General features: G+C 42.5%; 1 protein-coding gene across 2 annotated transcripts in view; it reads left to right on the top strand.

Moving 5' to 3' along the window:
• Window positions 1–11294, top strand: part of LOC112218341 (tripartite motif-containing protein 16) — an 11844-nt gene extending 550 nt beyond the window's left edge. Inside the window, exons 1-6 of one of the 2 annotated variants that reach the window (XM_024379050.2) lie at window positions 1–66; window positions 2304–2399; window positions 9735–9968; window positions 10153–10312; window positions 10438–10497; window positions 10732–11277. The exon at window positions 1–66 is cut by the window's left edge and continues 546 nt beyond it. In XM_024379050.2, coding sequence (XP_024234818.2) covers window positions 1–66; window positions 2304–2399; window positions 9735–9968; window positions 10153–10312; window positions 10438–10497; window positions 10732–11252 — 1137 coding nt within the window. In that variant the 3' untranslated portion in view covers window positions 11253–11277. Of the gene's footprint in view, window positions 67–2303; window positions 2400–9734; window positions 9969–10152; window positions 10313–10437; window positions 10498–10731 lie in introns of both variants that reach the window. The other variant, XM_042328182.1, reaches the window with a different exon arrangement.
• The last annotated feature ends 930 nt before the right edge of the window (window positions 11295–12224 follow it).

The following is a 12224-nucleotide window of genomic DNA, read 5'->3' as shown; positions in this document are numbered from 1 at the left end:
TGTACAATGGATGAACATAAAGGCCATGATACAGTGTCACCTGCAGCAGAGAGGACTGAGAAACAGGTAAGACCAGAACAACTTGTTGGTGACTGTCTGATAAACAAAGAATTAAAGATACAGTATAAACTAAGACTGTTTGAATATGAGAATTAAAATTAAATCGATCCATGGCAGAACAAATATGAACACAAACCTTGAGTATATAGACATGTTAACCCAGATTCTCCAAATGTATCACAATTTTCTAAAGTCTGTCGCGATACGAAACCTTCAGCCCCGCCCCTTGGCCGGCAGCGGGGTGCTAGAGGTGGTTAGCGTTCCGTTCCCTGGATTGGACAGGGCACTATAGATTCTTCAGGATATCTCGGTATAACCAGGACCGCTCGCGTAGCCCTGCCTCTCTTTCTTTATCGATACGTTGTCCGCGTAGAGAGGTCTTTTGCCTGGTCACTCTCAACGGTCTAGCTCTAGCTGGGATGTGTGAACCCCACGTTTATCCTCTAGACTCCTTTTACACCACTAATGGATCCTTGAGTTGTTATTAAGCCTTCTTCCTACCAGTCTATATATGATTTCCCTCAGGTTGAGTATTTCCCTTCTGTGATGTATCTAGTTTAAAGTGTGAAGACCTTTAGTCAACTTAGTCTCACTACTCTGCCCGTCGGCTATGTATCACTTGGATAATAAAACTTAGATAGATCGATAAGACAATTAACGAATCACTACTGGACACACCTTCCTCCTTGTCTTTTAATGGTAACTCACTTTGTCATGGAGTATTGGTCTCCGTTTCCAGTGTCCCGGTAGGGGGGAGTGTCAGAGTTGTTATCTCCCGTGCCGTTATGTCATGGGAGGGCGTTTTACTCGAGACAAAATAAGACGACCGTTTATTTTTGGAAACACTCTGTTTTTTGTCTTTTACAATCAAACACACTTCAAAATACACAATTTGTTACTTGGTTACACACAGCGTTAATCAAAAACATGCAAATGCCTTAATGCTCTATAATGCCTGACACAATTATAACACTTATCTCTAATAAAATATAATATTTCAACTTAATTACCTTTAAAATATGACAGGGAGACCCACGAGTTCAGGATTGGTGTTTCAATCGGTCAGAGTTCTGAGAATTTAGTTTATGTATCGATCTCTCCTATGAGGAATTGGTGGTTCAACTACATTTCGAGATTCAAGTTAGACTGAGTACTCTAACCTGCCCTCAGCTTGGATAGTATTGTCAAATAACCTGAAACCGCGATTCCAGGGCAAGGTACTGTGTTCAATCAGTTAAGATATTCTCACAACAGTACACGTGTCACTGGGTCGGTCGGAGACAGAGTCGAACAATTTACCAACCGTTCTCAGCAAGTGGTAATTCTGCCGTTGATCTACCGCAGTGTCTGGGGCAAGCAACCCGGCCGGTGATACAGTGTTCCTCTGTCAATTAAGACTTTGTCACAACGGTACACTCGGTCCAAACGTATACTGCACACATGGTCAACTGTTCGATAGGTAAACGGACTCTTACTCTAGTATCCAGCAAGTTAGAAACTTTAAAGTAATTTGAATCGGGCTCCAAATAGCCCGAGGTCAAATGGTTGTCTAAATGAATTCGAGATTCAAGAAGTCAGCGCCAAAGTGATGGCGTTTTCTCTTTATATACCTTTTGATCACCGCTCAAGTCCCACTTGTGGTTTCTGCACCTTGTTATTTCAAAGAGCACAGCAGCACTACTGTGCCTCTTAGTTCATAGGCATCCTCTAACCGCAGCAAGACAATACATATATGGTCTTCTGCTTAAGGCGGTGCCTTTTACTCTATTAGCAGTGCTTCAAGCAGTTTCTCCCATTCTACAGCTTCGTCAGATGGTGTAGGCGGTTCTTCCGGGTACCATGTTGTTTAGGTGGATGGTTGACTGGCGCCCTCTCCTGGTGACTGTGCCCACTCTGGTAGCTCATCAGACCTGCTCATGTCTAACTGTACTGGTGGTACGTAGGGTAGCGGCAGCGGGAGGGGGCAGGGGGGAGATCCATTTTGCGTTTCACTACAAGTCAAACACTATTATCATTCTAAATGCCCTGTTTTGAGTCCAAAGTTCAGTCTCAACCCCTTGGTACATGTTATGTACACCTAACATAAAACTATAATCATTCACATAGCAACATATAAATATCATATAGAAAATGGACCATCAAGATTGTAGACCTTCCTCTATGGGCCCTATGTCACATTGCTATACTACTGATCTACTGGACTAATAAAGCTTGATAGCTCATTGAAGAGTGATTCTCCACAGAGGCAGCTGGTGATGAGTCAGCAGAAGGTCCAGCAGAGATTCCAGGAGAGAGAGAAGGAGCTGAAGGAGCTCCAACAGGCTGTGGAGTCTCTCAAGGTGAGTATTGTTGACCAGAGGAGACACACCATTTCACTTCTCTCCTCCAGTCAGAGAGAGAGGAGAGGGGCCCCTCTCCAATGCCACTGACCGCACTGTTGGGAACAGGCTGTCTGGACCCCTTTCAGACAATAGACTGGTTAATGTAACTGATGGGAAATGAACCCAGGTCTACTGCAGGAGAAACCAACATCTTGACCGTTACATCAAGAGGACATTCCCTATTAGGAAGACACTGATTTTGAAGTCGCAGGTGGGGCTACCTAATCACATAACCATGAATAACCATGACTGACTCATGTCCCCTATACATTAACATGGATATCTCTCTTTCTCTCTCTCTCTCTCTCTCCCTCACTAACTCACTCTGTGCATGGGAAATATATATTTACACTGCCTAAGCAAGTGAAATAGATCATAGAAATGAACAGTAAACATTACACTCACAAAGGTTTCAAAGCAATAGAGACGTTTCAAATGTTATAATTCAAGTGCAAACAGAGTGAGCCGTGCGCCAGACTGAGTTCTGGAGGTGAAATGGAAATGAATGAGGGAGAGTTAAGTGAGGTAGAAGGTGTGGTGAAGAGTTCAGAACCAGAGTCTGACATCAATGGACATGATAAATAAGAATCTGGTGCAGAAATGGAACGTAAATCACAGAAAATATATGTTGTGGTGGCAGCTGCAGAGAAGTATTTGGTCATATGAGATTTGACTTCAGAAGAGTTCCAGGGTATGTTGAGTGGTGGTGTCCCGTCCTCCCAGGTCATTGTCATGGTGCAGAAGCAGATTGGGTCAAAGTAGTGGAATGGGGTAGTGGGTTTTTAATGACTGTACGGTTAGTTGTCATGGTGCAAGAGCAGACAGGGTCAAAGTAGTGGAATTGGGTAGTGGGTTTTTAATGACTGTAGGGTTCGTTGAAATGGTTTTATTTAGTATTGTCATAATTTCCCATTTTGTATCACAAAGTATGATGGATATATATTATAGTCCAGTTGGGGGCGGTAATGCAACATATTGGATGCCAACCGCCGTTAAACTCTCTCTCTCTCTCTCTCTCTCTCTCTCTCTCTCCATCACTTTCATGGTAGTTGGTTGTGTGGGTCTCTGGTTATGAATGAGGTGCTGACAGACAATCGTTGATGGATATTTATAGAGCTCTGAGCTCTGATCAGGACAACAGTTGATTACAGGTGTATAGTTTATGGAACAGCAGCACAGACTTGTCTTCAGAAGCTGGACAGAATCCAGTATATGGCTTTAAGGATGTGTATTGGTGCATTTAAATCAACATCTGTATGTGTCTTACTAGTGGAGGCAGGTGAGATGCCTTTGGATATATGGTGGAGCACAGGAGCAGACGTTTACCTTCCTGAATTTGATGTACAGATATGTAGAAGACTAACAGATGAACTGTCAGTATACTCAGTTGAACTGTTGGTGATAATAGTTGCCCTCCAGTGGGTGGAGGACGTACAACCTGTTAGAATTATAGTATGCTCAGATTCTCTGTCTGTATTGAATAGTTTATCATCTGGTAAATTAGTCACATGCGCAGAATACTACAAGTTTAGACCTTACTCTCAAATGCTTACTTATGAGCCACTAACCAACCAGTTAAAAAAAATATGGATGAGAATAAGAAATAAAATGAACAAGTGATTAAAGAGCAGCAGTAAAATAACAATAGTGAGACTATATACAGGGGGGTACTGATACAGAGTCCATGTGTGGGGGCACCGGTTAGTTGAGGTAATATGTACCTGTAGGTAGAGTTATTAAAGTGACTGTGTATAGATGATAACAACAGAGAGTAGCAGCGGTGTACAAGAGGGGGAAATGCAAATAGTCTGTTTAGCCATTTGATTAGGTGTTCAGGAGTTTTATGACTTGGGGATAGAAGCTGTTAAAGAGCCTTTTGGTCCTGGACTTGGCTCTCCGGTACTGCTAGCCATGCGGTAGCAGAAAGAACAGCCTATGACCAGGGTGGCTGGAGTCTGACAATTTTTAAGTCCTTCCTCTGACACCACCTGGTATAGAGGTAATGGATGGCAGGATGCTTGGCCCCAGTGATGTACTGGGCCGTTCGCACTACCCTCTGCAGTGCCTTGCAGTCGGAGGCCGAGCAGCTGCCATACTATTGGAGTGTTATAATGGGAAATTGAGAGAATGGGTGTAGTAGCGAGATTCTGCTGGGTCACAGCACATTCAGGTGTGGAAGGGAATAAAATTGTAGACCAATTAGCTAAAATAGCTTTAAAACAAGATATAATTGACATTAATGTTCCACTGGGTAGACATGAGGACAAATGGAAGATCAGAGCCATTTTGATAGATGTGTGGCAGAAGTGATGGGACTGAGCACAAGGGACGGCATTTATATGCCCTCCAAAGAAAGGTCGGCGGACCAAGATTCAAAGGTCAGATTATGAAGGAAGAGGTGGTGTTTACTTGATTGTGTTTAGGACATTGTACATTGAACTGGTCCTTACATCTGGTTGGCTGCATGTGAATGGTTTGTGTCTGGAGGGTATTGTCAATGAAACGGTGGAGCTTGTGTTGTTATATTGTTGTAAGGATGTTATAGAGAGGGAAAGATTGAAGTGTAGGGTTATTGAGGTTGGACGGGGTTGAGGGGGATTGGAAGGGATTTTGGGGATGGGGGAGGGTCTATTAGAAGTTAGTAGGGCTCTTTTTTATGTTCTCAGAAGTACTGAGTTTGGTAGGAGGATTTAGAAATGTTGTAAACTGTGATTGAACACACTCCAGCACAGTAGGTGGAGCCATGTACCTTTAACGTTGATTTGCAGAACGCCATTATATCATAGAAGAATAAGAAGTTGATTGTGTGAGGGTTTTGTGCTTCTTGAGGAGGGTTGCCATTCTTTAAAAAAAATGTATTTTCTCATGGTGGAGTTCTTTAAAAATTGGTTTCCACTGTTTATCGGTTAGAGTTGAGGGGGATTAGGGTAGTTTGTTTGGGCGGCGTGATGGCTTCAACCGAGTGAAGAAGAAACGCTGTCGCTTCGGGTCCGTTCTGGAGAATGGTGTGGAGGAATTATTGATCATGGTCAGAGAACAGGAGGGAGTGGAACATATACACTCTGTATCCAGAATGCACAAGGAGGTGGTTGTGGTAATGAAAAGGTGAGTCTTGTTGCCCGGCTAGTTACCAGTGGGATTTTTGTGAGGGGTGTGTTGGTGCTGATTTCGACAAGAGCAGTGGTGTCTAATCTGCCTCCGTTTATTACGAACGAACAGATACGTAAAAGAGTTGGTTCGTTTTGGTAAATTCACAAGTGGTTTTCGTTTCGTGTGCTCTCAGCTATGTGTCTCTTCTCGAAGGCAAGTGTTTGTTCCTTAACTAAATTCAAGGTTAAACAGGGGGAGGGTGGCACACAGGGTGTGTTAGCGCAGATAGTGTGGGGATTTAGGGCAGACAAGCGCTACCAGCGTCAGTGGGGGCTAGGACTAGGCTGGACACTACACTTTTAACAACAATTTCTGATAAAACTAGTTAATTGCATTTGCCAAGGAGCCCAATTATATAATATTACCATATGCCCCAGCTGTTTGCCGTTGTTTTGAAGTAAACACGAAAAAATAGGCCTTATTTTAGGGCCTTTTTCACACTGCCAGCTTCTATTAGTTGTATTGAAAAACAGGCCTTATTTTAGGTCATGTTTCACCCTGCCAGCTCCTATTAGTTGTATAGTAAAAACAGGCCTTATTTTAAGTGATGTTTCACCCTGCCAGCTCCTATTAGTTGTATTGAACACTTTGACACCAACTCACCTTCTGAAAGTTCTATTCCCAGTCCATTGTTCTGCGTCACAATGTCAGCTTCACTGTTGTTATCAATGAGACCAGCCCTCGTTAACCTTGTAGGTTCACCTCAAGTAACTTATTATTAACTAGGTTACAGCTACTTGGTGAGGAAGCTCACTGTTCACCTGATTACACGTTGTAGTGACTCAGTGTTAGTGATGGTTGACGTATTGCCACCAAGATTGTCGTAATGGTTCAAGATATATATATATTTTTCAGGTAAAGGTGCAAAACCTAAACAAACTGCATGTCCCTGTTCTCTTTTTCAAGACGTGGCCGATTTAAACAGCCAGGAGACATTTGTTTTATTAATAAAAAACCTTTTTGATGATATGTTGTTTCTAAATGGCTGCAATTGGCGTTGGGCAGGTTTGAGACTGATCTCTGGAATGAATAAGAAAAATACACCTTATTTCTCAGTTGCATCACCCGTCTTTACGTGAATTAATAACTTTTAATTGGTAAATATTTCCAATAGATGGCAGCATAAGACCATGAAGCAACAGTTATTGGCTACAAGCAGCAATATGATTGACATAAAATAGCATGCAACCAAAGACTATATGTCCCATGATTTTCTAAAATGGTCACTCATTACTTTACAGTTAGCTTTATATCTCGTATTAAACCTGTGTTGTTTTTGGGAGAACTAAACAATATTAACTATAGCAGGTATTGAACCCTGGTCAAATAATCACTAGTCAGATGTGTTAACCACAACCCTAGTAAACATGCATTATAACATGATGTTAATAGTGGGAGTAAACAGCCTCGGAATAGAAAAGACGCTGCATGTTCCAGTCCGACAATAAATGACATCATGCAACCCTCACAGTTAGTAAATGTACCTCAACATGCCCCTCTCTTGTGGGAGAAGGCAGAGTGATCGCTGCCGCTGACTTAAAACTTGTTAGGGACTTGGTCCCTGTAGCGGGATCAAATCAGCGGAAATTTTAGAGCGCCACCTATAGTTTTCGATAAAACTCAAACTTTCATTAAAACATACATGCAAGGTACTGAATTAAAGCTACACTCGTTGTGAATCTAGCCACCAAGTCAGATTTGTAAAATGCTTTTCGGCGAAAGCATGAGAAGCTATTATCTGATAGCATGCACCCCCCAGAATACCAGACCGTCAACAAAACAACAGATTTTGCGGTAGTCGGCGCTACCCAAAACGCAGAAATAAAATATAAAACATTCATTACCTTTGACGAGCTTCTTTCTTGGCACTCCTATATGTCACATAAACATCACAATTGGGTCTTTTTCCCGATTAAATCCGTCATTGTATACCCAAAATGTGATTTGCTGAAGACCGGTCTGATCCAGAAAAATGCCCCTTTACAAGACGCAACGTCACTTTTTAAAATTACAAAAGTTGCCTATAAACTTTTACAAATCACTTCAAACTACTTTTCTACACCAACTTTAGGTATTAATAAACGTTAATAATCTATCAAATTGATCACGGGGCGATCTGTATTCGATAGCAGCAAGTCTTGAAATCATCTTCCATGTTTTCAATTTCACAACATCCTGTGGTGCGCCTCAAGACAGGAAGGCCTATACGTCATCTAACCAAGGATAAAGCAGACACAAAATGCCAGTACTGGCGACATCGTGTGGAAGCTGTAGGCGTTTACAGGGGATCCCCATGTATTTTCTTTCGCCTTAGACAATACATTGACTGGCGGATGAATATTATTTTTGTGTTTTTGGTGAACAGTTTTTCGAAGGATTTTCACTCCTAAACACGTTATGTTATAGCCACAGACACGATTTAACCAGTTTTAGAGACTTCAGAGTGTTTTCTATACACACACACTTATCATATGCATATACTATATTCCTGGCATGAGTAGCAGGACGCTGAAATGTTGCGCGATTTTTAACAAAAAGCTGCGAAAATTCGCAGCCTCCTTAACAAGCTTTTGGCGGGGCTTGTTGAATTGGATACTTGTATTTGACCTAAACTAATCTTATCTGTCTTATGCTGCCACCCATTGGAATTACTTAGCAACTGCAGCAGTACTGAAGTGTTTATCCTTACTAAAGTAGTAATTAGTCAGAATTGTAAAATATAAAATGTTCTAGTTCATTTTATCACTAACATAAACCAAAAACGCCATACATTTAGTTAATTATATAAAAATATAGATATATATTTAGATGGGTGACATTATCTGCCAAAGTAACACCCCCTTAACATATAAACAGACACTGGACACAGACACTGAAAATGAGCTTTTTTTATATATATATCTGGTAGCTCTCAAAAGAGACTTTGCTGAGCAGTTAGTTTTCAGGAGTGTGCTGCCTGCTTGCCTTCAGTGGAGTCTGTCTGTGAATAATGAACGGTTTGTATGTTTTAGCCACGCTTTCACAGAGGCCAAGTTTACATGTGAGTCATTTAGGAGACACTCTTATCCAGGGTAAAGAGCCTAAATCTGTTGATGTACAAGGAAACATCGACACGTTCCTCATCTAGTCGGCTCGGGGATTCGAACCAGCCACCATTCAGTTACTGCCAACTGCTCATAACCGCTAGATTACAAACCACTAAATGTTAAACACCAAAGGTCAAATGATAGTAGATAAACAGTAAGCTGGTTATAACTTTCAGACTGCCATTGTTTTGGGGGAATAGGGACATGTCTGTCTACTTCTCCAATTATCTCTAATAGATGTATTTATTTTAATGGTTTGAAGTTCTACACCATTTTAATCAGGATAACCTATTATTTCTAATGATCTAAGTTTGGGCATCGTACAATGTTTTTACCAAATGCTGGTAATTAAAACATAAACCAGTTATTATTTGTATTATATTTTTTCCAGTTTCTTCCTAAGAACAGGTTTTAGTGGTCAAATGAAAGGGTAGACATTTTTGGTGCCATTTAGGGAAAATGGAATTGGGTTTGTGGCTGGATCAGCAGCTCTTCATCATGTGGCCAGAGAGACTCAATACAACAGGGGTCTCTGATTTCTATGCTGCAGTACTGAGGGCCTGGCAGCTGCTGAGACCCACACGAGATGGGGGTGTGGTGCCTTGGCCGTGGGTATGGGAGGAGACCATCTTCCACAACCCACTGATCACTGGGTTTGGTGGACCTGGAGAGCAGGGTGGCAGCGTTCTGACTCAGCAGCACAGAGGCTACTGTACCATATGGAGGTGGGCTTAGTGGGAGTGAAGGAGCATCAGTGGCAGGGGGTTATGGGGGCTGAGAGCATGGCAGGGTATAGGTGGAGGGTGCTCTATAAGCTCAACAGTGTGGAGATGTTTCAGGAGGTATGGGGGCTCAGGGGGGCTATCTGTATGGCTGGAGAGGAGGGGTTGGATGTACGGTTGGAATGTGGTGCTGGATGGTGTATTGTACTGTGGTGTTGGGTACTGTACAATGTGATTGTGTGGAGGTTGTGGAGGCACACAATGTGTTTTAAGGAGGGATGTGATGTTAGTGTAATGAGGATGGCAAGCCAGTCTCTCTCTCTCTCTCTCTACAGCACTCTGCACAGGCAGCAATGGAGGACAGTGATCAGATCTTTACTCAGCTGATCTGCTCCATTGAGAGAAGGCGCTCTGAGGTGAAGAAGCTGATCAGAGCCCAAGAGAAGGCTCAAGTGAGTCAAGCTGAACGACTCCTGGAGCAACTGAAGCAGGAGATCGCTGAGCTGAGGAAGAGAAGCACTGAGCTGGAGCAGCTCTCACACACAGAGGATCACATCCATTTCCTCCAGGTAACTAAACTGCCTTGTTACATGTGATATGAAATTAACTTAATGTGAAACTATTAATCTCAATCATTATGTTATCCTGTCTGTCACTGTCTGTCACTCCCTCTCTGTCTGTCTCTCTCTGTCTGTCTGTCTCTCTCTGTCTGTCCATCTCTCTCACTCTCTCTCTCTCTGTCCCTCTCTCCAGAGTTATCAGTCTCTCTCCAGTATCAGTGTATCTTCAGACTTACCCAGCATCGTTGTCCGTCCTCTTCAGTACTTTGGAGATGTGAGTAAGACTGTGTCTGAACTGAGAGATAAACTAAAATACTTCCTTAAAGGAGAATGGACCAAGATCTCCACTACAGGTGTGTTGAAAATAATAAGAACATCAACTTTAGACCATTGAAAGTTCCCTACTAGTCATATACATGTGGAATATGGTATGATGATAACATTCCCTCTCTCTGTCAATGTGTTTGTGTGTCTGTAGTGAATATAGTGGATGTTGTACTGCCTCCAGAGCCCAAGACCAGAGAACAGTTGTTACAATGTGAGTCTCTTTACTGTGAAGTAACTAAGTCTCTTTTTACTGACACTCCTAACAATCCCTCTCAAAATATATAGCAATAGTAGATCTAATCAAAGACTGGGTCTCTATCTGACTCCTCATAGTTCTCTGATTTGATCTCTGCTGTGCTCTAATCAAAGACAGGGTAGATACAGTACCTGACTTAACTTATTGTTCTAACTCCCCTCATTGGTCTCTGCTCTGATCGTCGCCCAGATTCCTGTCAGCTCACACTGGACCCAAACACAGCAGGCACACGCCTCTCTCTGTCTGAAGGGAACAGAAAGGTTACCTATACACGCCAAGTCCAACCATATTCTGACCATCCAGACAGATTCACCAACCAGTATCAGGTTCTGTGTAGAGAGGGTCTGTATGGATGCTGTTACTGGGAGGTGGAGTGGAGTGGTAATGTTGTTGTTACAGCAGTCTCATATAAAGACATCAGCAGAACAGAGACAGATGGTGTATTTGGATACAATAACAAGTCCTGGAGTTTACAGTACCAGTGCTTTAGTGGTGGTCATTGTTTCAGACACAATAATGTTAAGACTAAAGTATCAGGCCCTCAGTCCTCCAGAGTAGGAGTGTACCTGGATCACAAGGCAGGTACTCTGTCCTTCTACAGTGTCTCTGACACAATGACCCTCCTCCACAGAGTCCAGACCACTTTCACTCAGCCCCTCTATCCTGGGTTTTATCTCTGTTATAGTACTGCTGAGCTGGTTAAACTGTAGTAGGGTCCACATAGATACTAGTCATGCTGGTGTAGTCTATAGCTGAGCTGGTTAAACTGTAGTAGGGTCCACATAGATACTAGTCATGCTGGTGTAGTCTATAGCTGAGCTGGTTAAACTGTAGTAGGGTCCACATAGATACTAGTCATGCTGGTGTAGTCTATAGCTGAGCTGGTTAAACTGTAGTAGGGTCCACATAGATACTAGTCATGCTGGTGTAGTCTATAGCTGAGCTGGTTAAACTGTAGTAGGGTCCACATAGATACTAGTCATGCTGGTGTAGTCTATAGCTGAGCTGGTTAAACTGTAGTAGGGTCCACATAGATACTAGTCATGCTGGTGTAGTCTATAGCTGAGCTGGTTAAACTGTAGTAGGGTCCACATAGATACTAGTCATGCTGGTGTAGTCTATAGCTGAGCTGGTTAAACTGTAGTAGGGTCCACATAGATACTAGTCATGCTGGTGTAGTCTATAGCTGAGCTGGTTAAACTGTAGTAGGGTCCACATAGATACTAGTCATGCTGGTGTAGTCTATAGCTGAGCTGGTTAAACTGTAGTAGGGTCCACATAGATACTAATCATGCTGGTGTAGTCTATAGCTGAGCTGGTTAAACTGTAGTAGGGTCCACATAGATACTAGTCATGCTGGTGTAGTCTATAGCTGAGCTGGTTAAACTGTAGTAGGGTCCACATAGATACTAGTCATGCTGGTGTAGTCTATAGCTGAGCTGGTTAAACTGTAGTAGGGTCCACATAGATACTAGTCATGCTGGTGTAGTCTATAGCTGAGCTGGTTAAACTGTAGTAGGGTCCACATAGATACTAGTCATGCTGGTGTAGTCTATAGCTGAGCTGGTTGAACTGTAGTAGGGTCCACATAGATACTAGTCATGCTGGTGTAGTCTATAGCTGAGCTGGTTAAACTGTAGTAGGGTCCACATAGATACTAGTCATGCTGGTGTAGTCTATAG

This window comes from Oncorhynchus tshawytscha, linkage group LG01, assembly GCF_018296145.1.
Source record: "Oncorhynchus tshawytscha isolate Ot180627B linkage group LG01, Otsh_v2.0, whole genome shotgun sequence".
In the NCBI taxonomy this organism is placed as follows: Eukaryota; Metazoa; Chordata; class Actinopteri; order Salmoniformes; family Salmonidae; genus Oncorhynchus; species Oncorhynchus tshawytscha.
This window is presented reverse-complemented; position numbering and strand designations above follow the sequence as displayed.